Source organism: Aethalodelphis obliquidens, unplaced genomic scaffold (assembly GCF_003676395.1).
Source record: "Aethalodelphis obliquidens isolate GAN/ISIS:26980383/991018 unplaced genomic scaffold, ASM367639v1 scaffold51, whole genome shotgun sequence".
NCBI classification, from domain to species: Eukaryota; Metazoa; Chordata; class Mammalia; order Artiodactyla; family Delphinidae; genus Aethalodelphis; species Aethalodelphis obliquidens.
In genome coordinates, this window is record NW_020837995.1 from 10,153,424 (window position 1) to 10,172,723 (window position 19,300).

The following is a 19,300-nucleotide window of genomic DNA, read 5'->3' on the forward strand; positions in this document are numbered from 1 at the left end:
GTTTTCTATGTCTGTGAGTCGATCTTTATTTTATATATAGATTCATTTGTATTAGTTTTTAAATTCTACATATAAGTGATATCATATAGTATTTGTCTGACTGATTTCACTAAGCATAATATTCTCTAGGTTTATCCATGTTGCTACAGATGGCAATGTTTCATTCTTTTTTATAGCTGGGTAATATTCTATTATATATATATACCACATCTTCTTTATCCATTCCTCTGTCAGTGGGCATTTAGGTTGCTTCCACGTCTTGGCTATTGTAAATAGTGCTGCAGTGAATATTGGGGTGCATGTATCTTTTTGAATTAGAGTTTTCGTTATTTTCCAGATACATACCCAGGAGTGGGATTGCTGGATTGTATGGTAGCGCTATTTTTAGTTTTTTAAGGAACCTCCATACTGTTTTCCACGATGGCTGCACCAATTTACATTCCCACCAACAGTGTAGGAGGGTTCCCTTTTCCCCACACCCTCTCCAGCATTTATTATCTATAGACTTTTTTTTTTTTTTCGGTATGCGGGCCTCTCACTGTTGTGGCCTCTCCCGTTGCGGAGCACAGGCTCCGGACGCACAGGCTCAGCGGCCATGGCTCACGGGCCCATCCGCTCCATGGCACGTGGGATCCTCCCAGACCAGGGCATGAACCCGTGTCCCCTGCATCGGCAGGCGGACTCTCAACCACTGCGCCACCAGGGAAGCCCATTTATAGACTTTTTGATGATGGCCATTCTGACCAGTGTGAAGTGATACCTCATTGTAGTTTTAATTTGCATTTCTCTAATAGTCAGTGATGTTGCGCATCTTTTCATCTGCCTGTTGGCCATCTGTATGTCTTCTTTGGAGAAATGTCTGTTTAGATATTCTGCCCATTTTTTTAAAATATTTATTTGTTTGGCTACATCAGGTCTTAGTTGCATCACATAGGATCTTCCTTGCACCGTGTGGGATCTTTCGTTGAGGCATGTGGGCTTCTTTCTAGTTGTGGTGCACAGGCTCAGTAGTTGCAGCGTGCGGGCTGTCTGGTTGTGGCGCACAGGCTCTAGAATGTGCAGGCTTAGTTGCCCCACAGCATGTGAGATCTTAGTACCCCAACCAGGGATCGAACCCACATCCCCTGCACTGGAAGGCAGATTCTTAACCCCTGGATCACCAGGGAAGTCCCTTCTGCCCTTTTTTTTTTTTTTTTTGGTTGCACTGGGTCTTAGTTGCAGCAGGCAGGCTCCTTAGTTGCGGCATGCGGACTCTTAGTTGCATCATGCATGTGATATCTAGTTCCCTGACCAGAGATCGAACCCTGGGCCCCCTGCGTTGGGAACGTGGAGTCTTTTTTTTTAATTTTTTTAAAAAATTAATTTATTTTATTTATTTATTTTTGACTGCATTGGGTCTTCGTTGCTGTGCATCGGCTTTCTTCTCTTGTTGCGGAGCATGGACTCTAGGCGTGCGGGCTTCAGTAGTTGTGGCACGCAGCGGGAATGCAGAGTCTTAACCACTGCGCCACCAGGGAAGTCCCTGCCCATTTTCTAATTGGGTTGTTTTTGGTTGTTGTTATTGAGTTGTATGTTCTGTTTGTTCTGACTGGGTTATTTCCATTATTCTGTCTTCCAGATCACTTATTTTTGTGTCATTTAGTCAGCTGTTCATTGCTTCCAGATTGCTTTTTTTTTTTTTAGAATGTTTTTTTTTTATTTTATTTACTTATTTATTTTGGGCTGCATTGGGTCTTTGTTGTGGTGCACGGGCTTCTCATTGTGGTGGCTTCTCTTGTTGCGGAGCACAGGCTGTAGGTGCGCGGGTCTCAGCAGCCGTGGCGCACAGGCCCAGTTGCTCCGTGGTATGTGGGATCTTCCCAGACCAGGGATCGAACCCGTGTCCCCTGCATTGGCAGGCGGATTCTTAACTACTGCGCCACCAGGGAAGTCCCAGATTGCTTTTTATCTCAGCAATTGAATTATCTGTTTTTGACTAGTTCATTTTTATAGTTTCTAGATCTTTGTAACAGTGACCTGCATTTCTATTGATAATCTTTCTTAATTCAATTAGCATTTTTATTACCACCTTTGAACTCAGGATCTGCAGGGATGGGGCAACTACCAGTGCAAGGCTCTCTTCTCCCTGATTGTTGGCAGGCCAGCAAATGTGCACTCCTCCCAAGTAGAATCTATTCTTCTCCAGCCCTTCATACTGTCATAGTGGTTCTCCCAGCAGCCAACAGGGCTTTTCTCCTTTGCACAGACCCCCAGGACTGGGATGCCCAGATTGTTGCTTGACCTGCTTGTTCCCCAGGGTGAGAGTCTGCCCGTTCAGACGTTCTCTTCCTTCCAGATCCCTCCCAAGGTTTCAGATCCTGACCTGATGCTTTTTTTCCATCCTACTCCATTAAGTGGAGATCTCTCTTGTAGCTTTGGTTGTATAGGAGTTGTTCTGTCAGTTTCCAGCAGTTTTCCCTGAGAATTGTTCCACTTGTAGATGTGTTTTTGATGTGTTTGTTGGGGAGGGTGAGCTCCACGTCATGCTACTCTGCCATCTTCATCCCCCTCTCGGATTTTTCCTACTTTTTGACTATTACGAATAATGCTGCTTTAACATTGGTGTACAAGTTTTTGTGTGGACATATGTTTTCATTTCTAATATATGTAGGAATGAAATTGCTAGATCCCATGGTAGTTCTGTGTTTAACTTTTTGAAGCCTAAGTTGTTCTTGTCCTTTGTCGTTAACCTCTATCTATGTTTTTCCTCCATTAGGTACTAGAATTGTAACAGGGAGAATATCATCCATTAGTACTTGTTTGTATATTAAAAAATGAAAACTTTTATCTGAAACAGTGATTTTCAACCTTGGCCACACATTGGAAACCTGGAGAGTTTTAAAACTGACTGATGCCTGGCTCCCACCCGCAGAGATTCTTATTTAATTAGTGTGGTCTGCAGCCTTGGCCTCTAAATTTATAAAGGCTCATCAGGTGATTATAATGTGTAACCAAGGCTGGGAATTACTGCTCTAAAATGTGCTTTAAGCATGGAGTTAGACTTGCAACTTGGAAAAGGCAGAAGGCAAGGTGTTGCAGGAAAGAAATTGGGACTTGAGAGGATGGTCATGTCCCAGCTCTCCGGTGAGTCGCTGGGAGGGCCGCTGAATGTGGGTTCTTGGCTTGGCGTAGGAAAGAATTCAAGAGCGCCATAGTAAAGTGAAAGAAGGTTTATTCAGGGAGAGATACACACTCCGTAGACAGAGTGTGGGCCATCTCAGAAGGCGAGGGCCCCAAGATACGGGGTTGTCAATTTTTATAGGAGTGGGTAATTTCATAGGCTAATGAGTGGGATGATTATTCCAGCTATTTTGGGGAAGGGGCAGGGATTTCCAGGAATTGGGCCACCACCCACTTTTTGGCCTTTTATGGTCAGCCTCGGAACTGTCATGGCACCTGTGGGTGTGTCATTTAGCTTGCTGATGTATTATGATGAGCATATACTGAGGCCCGAGGTCTAGTGGAAGTCGACTCTTCCGCCATCTTGGACCTAACCAGTTTATGTAACCAGTTTATGTTGTATCCTCAGTGGCAATGCCATTCTTTTAAAGGTTGTGCCCAGCCCCCTTCCTGTCTCACAGGGACTTCATGTGTATACAGGTTGACCCTTGAACAAGGTGGGTTTAAACTGGGTGGATACACTTACACTCAGATTTTTTTTTTTTCCAATAAATACCTACTACAGTACTAACGTAACCCCTGCATTGTTAAAGGGTCAACTGTACTTTTCTTTGGGCAAAGCTGCTACAGATTTGAATGACTTGATAATGTGGTTCTCTACTCTCCATCTAATATGCATAACAGTAATTGAAAACACATGCTCTAGAGCAATCTTCCTGGGTTTCATCCTGGCTCTACTTGTAAAAGTTGCTTAACCTCACTGTTCCTTAGTTTGTACATCTGTAAAATGTGGGATTAAACAGTGTTTGCTAGGGTCGAATGTTTGTATGTCCTCCCCTCCAAAATTCATATGTTAAAATCGTAATGCTGGATGTGATGGTGTTAGTAGGTAGAGCCTTTGGGCGGTGTTTAAACCATGAGGGTGGAACCCTCATTAATGGGATTAGTTTCTTATAAAAGAGATTCCAGAGAGCTCCTAGCCCCTCCCACCATGTGAGGGTGCTTTAAATCATAAAGAGGGCCCTTACAAGAAGTTTTTAAATAGCTAGTCTGTGGTATTTTGTTATTGAAGCCTTAATGGACTAAGACAGTGTTGTAAGGATTAAATGAATGTGTGTGTGTATTTATTTTTTTTTAATATTTCTTAGAATAGTGTCTTGCATGTATAATGCTTTATAAATATCAACTATTGTAGTTAGAGTCCTCTCAATCCCCTACCCACTATCTAGACTTTCAAAATGGTGAGTAAAGATTATTAAAAAGTTAGCTGCCATTTAAAATATTTTTTGTATATTTTTAAATTTTTTCATAATAAAAAGTTGAGAAAGTAGCATAATGACCCTCCATGTATTATTCACCCAGCTTCAGCAATCATGGCCATTCTTTGCATCCTCTATACTCCCACCCATTTCCCCACCTTTGTTGTTTGTTTGTTTTTTCACCACATAGCATATGGGATCTTAGCTCCCCGACCAGGGATCGGACCTGCTCCCCCTGCAGTGGAAGTGTGGAGTCTTAACCACTGGACCACCAGGGAAGTCCCAACTTCAAATTATTTTAAAGCAAATCCTACAGACTTTCATTTATTTATTAATTAATTTATGTATTTATTTTTGGTTGTGCCAGGTCTTAGATGCGGCCAGCAGGCTCCTTAGTTGCGGCATGCGAACTTTAGTTGTGGCATGCATGTGGGATCTAGTTCCCTGACCAGGGATCAAACCTGGGACCCCTGCATTGGGAGCACGGAGTCTTAACTGCTGCGCCAACTGGGAAGTCCCAGACTTTCATTTAAATGGCTTCTCATTTCATACATTTTCTTTGAATCCCTGATGGTGCTGAATGTCAGTAGAAAAGTTAGAGAACAAGAATACACTGGAGGTGAGGGGCTATGACAGAAGATTGACTGTACTCCAGGATGGAGCTGTTGTAAATTCTCAATTACAGCTACGTTCTCTGCTTCTTTATGGGATCCTCTTTTATCCACTTCTTAGTATTTTGCCATGAAAGTACTAAGAACTTATTCAGACTCAGAACCCGCTCCTGCCACATCATGTGAAGTATGTTTCCCAGCCAAACCGTAGCAAGGGCCTTTTCTCTAAACAACTTTTAGCAGTTTAGGACAAATTTTTCCACTGTATTATTTCTATACTTTTATGGTTGGGGTGGGTGATCATCAATTAGTGGATAGAAATGTTTCCACAGATTTACACTTACTGTGAATATGTGCCAACTGGAAGATCTGTCTCAGGAAAGGCTAAGAATTGATATTATGCTTATGAATTAGGGTCTAGAATTTATTCCTTGTCCTTGTTTTCTCCAATCTTATAAATCTCTTTTCTTGGTTGTCATAAACTATCACATTTTACAATAAAAATAAATGTATGAAATTTAAAAGTAGTACATTACAAACTATTTGGAAAATTGGAAAAAGAAGAAAAATCACTCTTAATTCTACTATACCACAACAGCCATTGGTTATATTTTGATGATTCCCTTCCAGACTTTTTTCTACCCATATTTTAAACCTCCGGTAATTATAGCACATATTTGATTTTTTTTTTAAGTCTTCTTTGTTCACTGTATAATATACTAACCTTCATAACCTAAGCCCCTTTGTGGTTTGTGTTTGCCGGCTTTAGCCAGAAAAAAAGAATCATTTAAGGGCAGTCTTTAATTTTTTAGACATGCAAATTTATATATATTTGTCTAGCTAAGTATCTATCAACCGGAAACTTGGTTTAGTTCTCCATCTTGATGGATTTTTTTTTTTTTTTTGATAACAAGCAGTGAAGTTTAATTAACCAGTACTGAAAGGTGACCTTCATGGACCAGCATCACTTCCATGAGCTGACTGATTAAGTGGGAGAACCACAGGCCTCATGACTGGCATGAAAATAGTATAGCCTATACAGTATCGTCAACTTTAATATTCAAATTTAGTCTTCAGATGGAACAGTTAATTAGTAGCGATTATTTTCAGTGGCATTTACATTGATATCACTCATATTTAACGTTGTTACTTTACTTTCGTTTTGCCTACTATTTCTGCTTCCCTAATGATATTGAAATAATGGCTAACACTTGAACATCAGCTATGCTTCAGGCACTGTGCTAAGCACTTTGTATGGATCATCTTTTTTAATCTTCACCAAAAAACCCTTTGAAATAGATCTGTTATCTCTAGCTTACAAATGCAGACACTGAACTTTAGCGGGGATAGGTAGCTTGCCCAGGGTCACACAACAAATACATTTTTGAGGCCAGAATTTGGATGCTGGAGCTCCCACTACTCACCACTGTGCTAGCCTGCTCTGAACAGAAGTTTCTACTTGTTGTAAATACATTAGTTACCATGAAAGTCTAATCAAAATATGCCAAAGAGAACTGCACATTTTATCAAACTGTTAAAGAGTACAGTAATAACTGTATGAGTGTAACTCATAGAGCAACTTACATTGTGATTAACTATGTTTTAAGAGAAGGAATAGGCAGGAAACTAATGGTAGAATATTTTAATGCAAAATCCTTGCCTTCCAGTATAAACTGAGTTAATACTTTATAAAATCATTCTTATATTGGTCTTTTCAGGAATCAGTGATTTAAAGTGCTATTTCTTCATTACTTCCTGAGTATCCCTCCATTTTTATCAATGAAGACATGTGGATCTCCTGTTGATTAAGTTCTGAGTCCTTTTTACTTTGTATTCCTTCTTCCCAGTAGTATTATTTTCATTTTCTAAATTAATGTAGATATTTTTCAGGTTCTAAATTATTATAAAACAGATGAAAGCCATGATTACTCTGGTCTTTCTAGTTCTTCCTTCAGTTTAACCATCTTTGAGTCTGTGGAAGAGATAAGATTTCATGGTATTACTATAGAAAGTATCTGAAATTTTGAAATGAGCCATCAGGTAGAGTGCTTAGCCTATATTCTTATATTCAACAGTTCTCATATCTTATTAAGGGGTGGTACATCCAACAGTAAGACTATTTACCAGACCATGAGCTAGCCTTGGTTTCAGAGTTGATCCAGCCTTGAATAATAAATCTGCTCTTTACTCAGTCACCTTGGGCAAATTACTTACTTAAACTGAGCCTTAGTTTCCCCACCTATAAAGTGGTATAACAGACATAATGACATATATGAATAACTTAGATGGTTATATGATACATAGTACATGCTCAGTGAGCATTTCTTCCTCCCCTCTCCCCCCAAGGTTTATAATAGAAAGGAAATTAAGAAAGATAACTAGGAGTCTGCTAGTAAGCCCAAATGAACCGTAGTAAGGGAAGTAGGGTGTAAAGGCAATGAGAAAAATCTTACATTTTCATCTCAAAGGCGCACATGTAGCGTAAGTTCCCAGGAGCATTGGGAAAATGACACAGATATTTAATCTATTGGGTTATACCTAAGAAAAGTAAGTTTAATGGGATCTTTGTGTCAAGTGATGTTTCATTTTTCCTTCCCCGCCCCTTCTCTAATTCTCTTTACTGTACCATTCTGGATAGCCTTTCCTGACTGCATGAGAAAAACTTCTGGAGATAATAAATACGAGTAAAGCTATATAGCTAGTTCTAGCTTGCACCCTGCCTGACACTTCTGAGCAGTTTAGTAAAGGCTAAAAGAGCCTAGGGAGTATTATTCTTTGTCTCTCTTTGGCCTTCCCCTTACAATTCTGCTTTGTCTCACTTACTCCCATTTACTATAATAATGTGCTCAACATCCTCAAAAATCCAGAGTAGAGAAGTCTTAGGCAGCTCTGTCCTGATATCAGCATGCCAAACATGTGAGAACTTTACAGAATTCTGTTTCTTGTTTGTGTGTCATCTGCTCAGGGAGGGAAAAAAAGAAGTACTAGGCAGCACTTTGAGTTCACTTAAAAGGTGTGTCCTAAAACATGGCACCACTGCTATGCCAGGAGTGACTCTTCACATCTGCTTCCCAGCTATATCTGCCTTTTTTTTTTTTAATCTGCCTTTTTGATAATTAAAGGCAAGGACTCTTGGAATCTTTAAGTTTGACAGAGGTCAGTTTTACATTCAAGCCTCTCTTTGAACCTACATGGAGTTTTGCTCATATTTACTAGGAGAATAACAAATACTGACTTGTAATTGGCAAGAATCACTTCTAGGAGTAGAATTACAAAATTATACAGTTTGAGAGATCTGAGCTTCCTTACTCCCAAAACATCTTCCTACCCATAGTATACTATATCGGAAAACCTAATCGGGATGTCATTTCCAGATACTAACTGATTAGCGTGTATTGCTTTTCTTAACACTTTCTGCTCTGTGGGGCATTTAGGAGTTTCACGTGAGAGGGATAGATAACTTTGGAGTGTACCGCCTAGGAAGGACCGGCTTTGAAAGGAACCTTGTGTGGGAAAGCACGAGACTGCCTGGGCAGGCAGATGGGCATATTATAGAAAGGAAAAGCATACAAAAACGGTGGGAGGGTACAAAGCAACTTCCTTTTCTTTTTATAATTACAACTACGAAAGATTGACAGAAGAGAAACTGTAGCATAATCATATGTGTGATTAAAGCTAAAGTCTCATAAACAATTAGGAAGGTAATAAAGCATGTGGTTCTGTTTATGCTTATATCTAATGAATGATCAGTTCTTAATTCAAGAGAGGCCTTTATATCTTGATTATGTATCTTAGTATATGAACCTTTTGGCAGAGCCACAGTCCTACTATGGCATACAAGCTATGAGATTAAATTTGCAACTTTTGGCAATTTAATAATTTTAATAACAGTAGTTTTATGAACATTAATGTCTTTAATCAAGGCTCAAAATCTTAATTAAATCCTGAAATGGTTAGCAATGACAGTAGAATTATAAACAGGGCTCTAAATGTAATGCCTTCCTGTCCTAGGAATGGGATATTGTCGCTTTTTGTTTAGATGGTTCTAATAAAAGTATTGGTTAGCTACGGATGTGACTAAAAATATCCGTATGTGACCAGCAGGCCATTCTAAATCATACACATGTAATGGCAATTTTTGGTTTGTGGTTCTAGTGTTGATTTGAAGGCTTTGTGCTACTATTACATGTAGCTTTGTTTCTAAGATCCACTTAAATGAGCGTACATCTTGTTTTTCTACTTATTTGTTCACTCAGCACACATTTCCTGGGGTACGAACTGTCAGATCCTGTTAGGTGTTAGAGGTACAAAGATATAATAAAATCCTTTCCCTCCAAGTGTTCAGTACTAAGAAGTTAACAAAGTTCCCTGCTCGTCAGTGAGTGTACTCCATGGCAGGATTTCTCAACCTGAGCACTTTGACATTTTGGACCAGATAATTCTTGTTGTGGGACTGTCCCAAGGAGCATTATAGGAGGTTTAGCAGTATCCCTGGCCTCTACCAACTAGATGCCAGTAACATTACTCCTCCTTACCACCCCCCAACTCCTGGCAATCAAAAAATTCTCCAGACATTGCCACATGTCCCCTGGGGATAAATCCAGAATGTGAACCACACTTTTATATGTGTCATTGACAAAGGGCTTTGGTAAAATTGGTTTTCAAATTTTTAATAACGAAGCTAGCAAATGTAATAAAAAGAAAACAACCTAGGTAAGTCACACAGTGCTTATTACTCCACATGACTGCTCAAAGAAGAATACTATACAACAGTGTATCGCTGTTAATATTAGAGGGCAGGACTCTTGGAATCTTCACCTATTAAAAGTTTTATGTTTCAGTTTGAATGTCTGTGAGATCACTTCCTGAGTTACTATGAGTTACTAAGTTACTAAGTATAGAAGAATAATTGTACAGTTTCTTAGGGACTTCACTAAAATAACAGACCATACAGTAATTGGAAAGGGAGAGTCTACTCTTAATAAAAACTAGGTCTTTTCTGAGCTCTCTGTATCAGCATTATCCTTTTCTTGTTAAGAATGAAAGTATTTCATTTTTTCCAATGAGTAGCCTGGACAACTGGCACATTTTTAGAATGTTTCCTGTGCTTTGCAGGCACAGGACTTTGAATTTGTTACTTTACTAATGGAACACTACCTAACTTCAACTTCTTCACCTTATTGCTTTTCCATATTCAGACAATGTACCAAGAACATTGTACAACCAGGAATTCATTTTAATAGTTTCTTGAAGCTTGTCTTCTAGTAATGCCTTCCTTCTCAAAGTAGAAGGACCACTTTCCTATTAGAAACAGTGCTTCACTGGAAGTCCTGAAACCTGAGTTTTAGTTTCACCTCTGTTAATAACTAGCATTTAAGCATTTACTTACCATCTCTCAGCCTTAATTTCTTCACCTGAAATATAGATAGATAGGTAGATAGATAGATAGACAGACAGATAAATAGATAGGGATAAAGATAGGCTATTTTACTGTGTTTTCCAAGTATCCTAAATTCCATAAATATACACTCTTTGCTCAAACAAACTTGTTTTTTGTGTCCTTATTCTTACAGGATATCCACATTTCAGTTTCTCCACCTATCAAGTTTTAATTCATCATGGATAATCTGTCAGCAGAAGAAATTCAGCTGAGGGCTAACCAGGTTACTGATGAGGTAAAGGTTTTACTTGGAATAAGTAATAATTCTCTTTCAGTTTTCACAGTGGAAGGATGAGAGGACCTTCTTAGAAGACCATTTTGGCTTCTTCCTAGTCTCTTTATATCAAAGAATGCATTTGCTCTAGAGCACCATTACTAGCTCCTTATTTTTTCAACTCATCAAAAAGCTAAATAAGTGAAAACAATTTGTATGTTTTTTTTGGTTTTTTTTTAGTCATTACTGAACAGTAACTTACAACAAAGATATTCTAGATTTGAGGAATTCTGACATTTAATTTTAACAGAATTTTCTAATATCTGTGTAATATACCTAGATTTCTGCTTACATTAAATTTTTTATAAATCCCATTAACTTCACCTTCCAAATTTTCTCTTAAGGACCATCTGGTAGGAAGAAAGTAACCAAAATTATAGTAATAAGCTTTCTTTTTTTGTTTTAAAGGGAGAGGTGGGTGGGCTGGCAATCTTTAAAAATAGAGTAGCATTATGAATATGGCCTGTGTTCAGATTTTGGGCGGGGGGGGGAGGGGAATTGTTGTAGAATGCTGAAACTCTGTGTTTTTTCCTAGTCTCTGGAAAGTACAAGGAGAATCCTGGGTTTAGCCATTGAGGTAAGAAGGTGTTTAATCATCAAGTTAAGTATAGTAACTGTATAGAAGGGATTCTGATAGCACAGGCTGGAATTACTGTTAAGAATCAGAAGGGTATTGTATCAATAAGCTTTATTATTTGAAACCAGCAATTGCTGAAATTGTCAAACCATGCAGTAATGGGCCTTTTTGTTTTTCTAATTGATAGTATTGGAATATGACAAGGAAGACAATTCACCATGAGTCTGCGACTTCTTTTGGGGGGTTAATATGTTAAAGTGTGTTGGTTTGGGGAGATTAGTTTCCTCTGTAGCTCTAGTCCTCTGCGAAACTTAAGTTTCTAATGATTCTCTCTTGCTGTTTTTCAGACTTTGTAGGTTCTGTTTCTGTTTTGTTTTTATTTTGCTGTGCTCTCAGCGTTTTTCCCTTCTTTTAGTCTCAGGATGCAGGAATCAAGACTATCACTACGCTGGATGAACAAGGGGGTGAGTTGCAGTCATTGGCAGAAATTCTTGATTTGATTTAGGATGCCAGAAAGCCTTTTCAGATCAGCCGTGTATAAAATTAATTAAGCCTTTGGGAGTACCTTCCCTTTGTAAGATAAGAGTGACATTTTACTTCTTTTCTGCTGATTTGAATTATATCATGTTTGTTGCCTATTTGAGGTGGGGGCCACAATACCCCATTGTATACCAAGTATTTATTATGTAGCAGGGCTTATTGTGTGTATTGGTCGTACATGAACTAGACATTATGATATTTTTGCATTATTTTCAGAAATCAAGTTAAGTCCTTAAATAGGTCAGATTCAGGCAGGCTTGGAAACATTCTGTTTGATTTGGCCCTGAGCAATCTGGTCTAGTTTTTATTAATCTTATGACAGCCTTCAGGTTTTGAGCCTATCCAATAATAGAAATGCTGGGGATCTGGTCTAGTCACAGTACACTTAATTTGGTTGCAGAAGTGATGTCTAAACCAATCCTCACATGCTCCTATTATACAAATTTCTTTAGAACAAATCTTTCCACAGTCAGAGGCCAGGTGCCCCCGGATCAGTATGTGAAAGACTATTTTCATTCTGGACAGTCTGTAATACCATCTGGCCCTGATACAGTCACTGTGATGGGTTATTGGTGGATTCGAGGTTAAAGTTTTTGCTGTTCCATCATAATGGCGTTTTCTGGTTGGCACCGTGAATGTAAGACAAAATGTAACTTCCACAACTTATTCTTAGAACAACTAAAACGCATAGAAGAAGGCATGGACCAAATAAACAAAGACATGAGAGAAGCAGAGAAGACTTTAACAGAACTAAACAAGTGCTGTGGCCTTTGTGTATGCCCCTGTAATAGGTGAGTTGATAAATCAAGACCTTTTTCAAATAAATCTAAAGTGAGAGCACACCCCTCCCCACCTCCCAATAAGTATGACAGGGCCTAAATAAGGAGCTTTGTTAGATCAAGTGAAGCTGTTTCTCCTTCAGTCAGATCAAACTTTTTGTATAAATGGGCATGTTCACTGCAAACCATCGCTTAAATTTGATCAATCTTTCGATCAAGTCCCAATTTCATTTTTTAATAATACAAGAAAAGGTTAGGAAATATACATCTGGGTAATACAGAGCAGGATAGAATTAGTGTCTTTTCCCTTCAAATAAGGAGAATTAACAAAATATATGTTCTGTGGTAGGCACATGAGGGATGGTCAAGGGAATAAAGGACTTGAATCCTGGCTTCAAAAGACTTACCATGTGGTTGGCTATATGAGAGAGAATAGAAAAAGTAAGAACTATATAAATCTAGGGCTAGATCATGTGATATCAACTGAGGCTAAAGGTATAGAACTGATAAAGGTTGGTTTGGAGACCATCTTATAGGAGAGATAGGACTTGAGATGGGCTCTGAATGACTAGAAAGATCTGGATGGACATGAAAGAAGTGGGAAGACATTTCCTGTGGAAGATTTAATTTAAGTAAAGATTACAGAGGAGCTTGACTTAACTGTACTACATGATTCACATAGATGAGAAGTGGAAAATAATACATAAGTAGGCAATAGAGGAACTTTGAATGCCAGCCTAAGGGGTTGATTGATTGGAGTGGAGTATATAACCGCACACCAAGAAACTAGTTAGGAACCTTTTGTAAACTAGGCCTGTGGGGTATAACTTTATCATCAAGATTAGAGAGAAAAATGTAAGTCAAAAAAATTCACGTTAAATCAACTGATTATGTATCAAACATGAAGAGGGAAACATTAAAGAAGACTCTGAAGATTTGAGGCCTCTAGTAAACTAGGAGATGAAAAGTCTTCAAATTATTTGTGTATAGTGTATGAGATTATACTTGACAGAAAGGAATTCATTCTTTTTAGTGACTTTATTATTAACATTTAAATTCTCTACTTAATCTTGGATAATACAAACTCCATGGTGTTGACAAAAGTACATGTATTCAGACAAAGATGAGGAGTCATTAACAAAGCAACTTTGAACTTTACCTTTGGCTGAAATGACGTTGTCTGGAGATTGAGTGACTATCCTTTCTGCTGAGAGTATTCATTTTTAAAGAGCTTTGTAAGCATTACTGCTTCCATCCAGTTGTCTCAACTGGTGTGGTAAACCAAAAATGAGATACGAAGGTTTACAGACTCTCAGCATTTGTTTACTCCTCAAAGGAGTTAGGAATGGAGGAGGTTTTGCTCTGTCATGCTTTCAGATAAGTGTTTCATGTGACAGCATTCTCTGTGCCATTTCTACTGGAGAAAATAGAGTTAAATTACTTGTTGGTCAACTTTAGTGTTTGTTTTGGGCATAAGAAGCTAAGAAAGACAAGTCTGTTGACCTGTTTAGACCTTGGTTGACTCTCCAAAAGTGCATATTTTAATAACTATGACCTGCGAATCAGGGTTTAGCAGATTACTTTCAGCAAACAAGTTAGAAATGTACAGATTTTTTTTAATCTAAACTCTTTTTTTAACTATGTTTCACGAACTTACTTGCACTTTTCTCCTATGTTCTATGTACCCTCTTGGAAGAGTTCAGGGGAAAAGGTAAATGAACTTCATTGAGATACATATTAAGAGAAGAGCAAGGAAGAGGAAGTCCTCCCTAGAACCTAGAGCAAATTATCTCTGATGAGTAGGAAGAGCAGGGAATAAGGTGGTCTGATATCATAAAAAGTGGGAAATGGAGCTACATAAGTATTAATTTTATTTTTCTTTGTGTACCCAGACAAGCATAGGCAGGATTTTCTTGGACAGTCTGAGAGAGAAGGTAGTATGGTCCTGAGTATGGTCCTGAAGCAGTCCGTCGTCAGCCTCTAACCTCAGCAGAGCCCTTTCCTAGTGGGTCAAGAGAAGAAAGCACTTCGTAACAGTTGGAATCAAGGGGCTCCTATAACAGAACACTTGTTCTCTGAAGAGGAGAGAGTAGTGTTTCACTTTAAATATTCCGATTTTAATTGCCTCCCTTCCATCCATCTCTCCTTTACACCATTGAGTCCTTGCCCTCTATGGTATCTCTTGTCCTCAGCTTTATCTATTTTCACTCCTGCCAGGGGCGTGATCTTTCTAAGCTTAATCTGCTAATCTGTGTTTCAGTTAGGCTTATCATATAAATAGCCATAACATGAGCTTCTGAAAGGCGGAGACGGTATCTTAGTCTTCTGTATAAAGCTAGTACTAATTCTGGTACTAGTAATAACAACTCAGGTCCACAGTCTCCTATCTGCCATTTAGAAATCTAAAAAACTCTGAGAGCCAAAGGTTTGTTTTTTTCGGAATGTAGTGCCACAACTTATTAATTAGGCTACGAGATGTAACCTGAACTGAAGCTATTTAATAGTCTTTATTATACTTAGCATAAATGTTAATCTGTTTCACTGCAGAAATATTGATGTATGTGATTGTGTGGTACTGCTCAAAATGTCTCACATCCAAAGGTTTGCATGAGAGTTGTGAGCCTGTATATTAATTTAGGCTCTTACTATCCTGAGCACTTTAAATTTAATCCTTACAATACCCTTAATATGAGATAGGTCCTCTTATTATCACCATTTTACATATGGGGAAACAGAGGCATAAGGAGGCTACACTAACAAGTGGAAGAGCTGAGATTCAAAACCAGGCAGAGCCCTAGTTTTTAACTGTATGCTACATTGCTTGACTGGCAAGAAAAGAATGAACCTTTTTGTTGTTGCTTTTGTTAGATGCATTACTATATAGAAAATGTCTTGAGTAGATTTGTTCTTTGAGATTTCTTTTTTTAGTAGTATTCATTAAAGCCATATCAGCAGATCTTTTTCTAATAAGACATGGAAATAACTTCACTTAACAGAACCCTATATTAGAAGTGAATTTTAATTTTAGCTAATTCTTTTTAAAGGACTACTAGAATTTGAAAACAGACTACCAGGATTAAACTTTAAAATTGTGAATAAATGTCATTCTTTTAGCTTGCTACTATTTGAATCCTAAAAGCAAAATAGAACAGATCCTTATTAAAAATCCTATATCTTTTTCAGTAAGTTTGGGGTTTTTTTGTTTTGTTTTGTTTTGTTGTTTTGGCCGCGTCACACTGCTTGCGGAATCTTAGTTCCCTACCAGAGATCGAACCCAGGCCCCTGGCAGTGAAAGCACCCGAGTCCTAACCACTGGACCTCAAGGGAAGTCCCTTTGTCAGTAACTTTGATAAGTTGTAATTCTAATTAACGAGTTTAAAAAGAGGCAGGTTTAAAATGGGAAGTCTCAGAATAGTAAACTGCCTGATGTCCCACTTTAACCATTGTCAGACAAAGTATTCCTCTGTCTTAACCTGCCTCTCTTCATTCTGTGCTTAAAATGTCAAACATATTGGCACATAGTTTGAAGACAGGTTGGTATTTCTGGACCACTTACTAGAGAAGTTGAAAATTGGTACTACAGGTTTTATACTATTGAATCTTATGTCATATTAAAATGTAAATATTAACTCTGATTAGTTAAAATAAATATTGAATTACTGTATTTTAGTCAACATTTGAGTGCTTCCTCCATCCTATTCACTGGAGATACAAAGTATTTGCCTTCTCTCCATGTTAATTTTCATAATTTTAGGACAGAATGTCATCATTCAGACATTCTTAGGAAAAACGAAGTATGCTCTGGTTTCAATAGTTTTCATGTTTTTCTTTTTATCTAGATTCTCAGATGTTGGTTGTTTCTATGAAACCAGGCAGGAATTTAAATGCATTATGCTTTGAAAACTAAACCTGTTTCTGTTCTGTTTGATTGGCATTCACTGTTTTCTGCATTTCATTCTCTCACCTAATCTCTTCCTTCCTAATATGCTTACTAAAAATGAAGATTTAACATCAGAAGCTGAGCTCAGTAACTGATCAAAGGGAACTTTAAGATGCAGTCTTGTGGCGCAATTTGGGCTGTTAACCTGCTATCTAAAGGTGATGCTTCAAATGGCTTTTCTGTGCATGTGCATGGATTTTGTGAATGGTAGAGACTCTTAAAAGCTGTGCTGTGGTGTGTAATGTAAAGTGAATTTGTTCTTGATGAGTGCTGTCTGCCAGAAGATGGATTGACGAAAGGATCTTAATTTATAATACCACCCTTTGACGAATGGCTCTGATACTAAGTTTTTGCTAAAAAACACTTAAGATTATAAAAGTAAAAACACCCCTAAAGTTTCCTAAGAAGTTTTAAATAGGTTGATCTTTGTAGAGAATTGCTGCATTCTAGTTCTGATCAAAGGCAAGGGAATTCAGGCTAAATACATAGGCTTTGATTTCAGCTTCCTTTCTTCTGTTAAGTTTTCCTACTCCTTTCTGGTTCCAGAATCAATATTTCTTCTCTTGAAGTATTGCTTCTAATGATTTTGGATTCCCCATGATTTAGGCCACTACCAAATTGAGGAATTAACTGCCAATGTAAGTCATCTTAAATGCCATTTGGAACAAGGTGGGATATAAATTTAAAATGTTGCCATATCTAGTTATCTCCTTTTTTTAAATGAGGGTTTACCTTCTTTGTATATATTATCATCTGTTCCATAATACCTATTATGTCATGTGTTAGCTTGCTGTGGTTTCGTACTGAACTAATGCAGAGCTAACTAATCTTAATTTTTTTATGGAAGTTAACCCTCTAGTCAGCCTACTGTTTATTATAATGTTTGACTCCTAAATTTTGGATCTTTATGGGGACTATGAATACCATGGTTAAATGTTAGAAAATTGTTTGATTTCTACCCTTTGTTTCTTGCCCTTCTTTTTCTTCTTTCCTATAACCTGATCACCTCTCTCCCCGCCCTCCGCCCCCCAGCTTGGGCTTTCTTTTTGCTATTTTATTCAGTTAGTACTAATGTTGACAACCAAAACTCAAAAAAGAAATTGTTAAAGTTACTGTGTTCATATCCTGATACTTGTTTTCTATATTTATAGCAGCTTCTTAAGGGATATTTCAAATTCTTATTTCAAACATGCCATTTTTGAATGTGATATTTATCTGAAAAAATGTAGTAGTTAAAGATTATTAAACTCTTCAAAACTGACAGTCAGGGGTAAATCTAACTTTCTAGATGGAGTTCTTAATTGCATTAAAATCTACCACAAATTTGCTTAAGCATTTTATTATGAAATCTAATTTCTTCCCAGAGGGGCTGTTAATTTTGTTATGCAGAAGAGTTCTGTTGCAAATCAGAACCATTTCTTTCTTACTGTAGACCAGAAACAACCCTGGCCTAGATGTCTTTTTTTTTTTTTTTGCGGTACGCAGGCCTCTCACTGTTGTGGCCTCTCCCGTCGCGGAGCACAGGCTACGGATGCGCAGGCTCTTTTTAAAAAAGAGTGAAGAACGTAAAAAAAAATTTCTCTAGGTAAAACCTCATTCCATTTCAATCTACACATTCTTGGTGAAGGGTGAAGACAATAAGGATAAATGTACTTCACTGAAATAGCCTACACATGAAACTACTTTGAATCTTTGTATTTGCAAAATGCCTTAAAACTATTACTCAGTTCTTCTGATATATATAATGTATAATATACACATTAATGATATTTAACTACACTGAATAGATACTGAATATATCCACAAGAATAGGATTTGTATATTTATTATTTTACTGCAAGATAAAAGATCTGACACTTAGAGGAAATATTGATTTGCTCAGGGTCAGTTAGTGAGGCACCGGTGGAGAAAGTTAGCAATCAGATCCCCAGATGACTGCTTTTTAATTTTATTGTTATTTATTATTAATAATTACCTACACCTTCAATTTGATACGTTCCATACTCCTATGAGAAAGAGAGCAATAGAAAGCATCCCCATTCTATGGATTGGGAAACTAAGGCAAAAACTTAAATCATTTGCCCAAGGCTTTGAGGCATATAAACAGCAGAGGTGAGATCAGAACTGTTATTTTTCTCCTTTCAGTTGACATTGTTTTCATCTGTCCCTGCTTAAACTCCAACAGAATTTTTATATAGAGGCAACATTAATGCAACAATAAATTTACATCACAGAAAGTTGTCTATACATAATAAAAATGATTTTTATCCACCTTACTATATGTTATGGATCTAATTTCTTTCATAAAGTCATTATTTATAATTCCTAAGACACAATAGGCAAAAGGAATGTCTTTCTCTTAACCATTGCTACAATTCTTTAAAAGTAAAGGATTTTCGGGCTTCCTTGGTGGTGCAGTGGTTGAGAGTCTGCCTGCCGATGCAGGGGACACGGGTTCGTGCCCCAGTCCGGGAAGATCCCACATGCCATGGAGCGGCTGGGCCCGTGAGCCATGGCCGCTGAGCCTGCGCGTCCAGAGCCTGTGCTCCGCAACGGGAGAGGCCACAGCAGTGAGAGGCCCGCATACTAGGGAAAAAAAAAATTGCCTAATGCTTTACAGAACAATTTTACATCTATTATCAACAGCCCTGTGACTTATTAAGTACTGTTATCATCTTAGTTTTACATATAAGGAAAAGATGCTCAGAGATCGAAGTTTGC

At 37.9% G+C, this 19,300-nt stretch overlaps 2 protein-coding genes across 6 annotated transcripts in view; one reads left to right on the forward strand and one right to left on the reverse strand.

The window, feature by feature from the left end:
* Positions 1 to 19,300, forward strand: part of SNAP23 (synaptosome associated protein 23) — a 36,112-nt gene that overhangs the window by 9,772 nt on the left and 7,040 nt on the right. For 2 of the 3 annotated variants that reach the window (XM_027084044.1, XM_027084046.1), the window contains exons 2-5: positions 10,603 to 10,704; positions 11,279 to 11,320; positions 11,736 to 11,784; positions 12,534 to 12,651. In XM_027084044.1, coding sequence (XP_026939845.1) covers positions 10,648 to 10,704; positions 11,279 to 11,320; positions 11,736 to 11,784; positions 12,534 to 12,651 — 266 coding nt within the window. In that variant the 5' untranslated portion in view covers positions 10,603 to 10,647. Of the gene's footprint in view, positions 1 to 2,763; positions 3,124 to 10,602; positions 10,705 to 11,278; positions 11,321 to 11,735; positions 11,785 to 12,533; positions 12,652 to 19,300 lie in introns of those variants that run through there. The other variant, XM_027084045.1, reaches the window with a different exon arrangement.
* The window catches only part of LRRC57 (leucine rich repeat containing 57), a 28,416-nt gene continuing 15,775 nt past the window's right edge, over positions 6,660 to 19,300 (reverse strand). Inside the window, exons 7-8 of one of the 3 annotated variants that reach the window (XR_003428202.1) lie at positions 13,799 to 14,053; positions 6,660 to 7,001 (exon numbers count right to left, since the gene is read on the reverse strand). The gene's annotated coding sequence lies outside the window, so the exon portion shown is untranslated. Of the gene's footprint in view, positions 7,002 to 13,798; positions 14,057 to 19,300 lie in introns of all 3 variants that reach the window. The other 2 variants (XR_003428201.1, XR_003428204.1) reach the window with 2 other exon arrangements.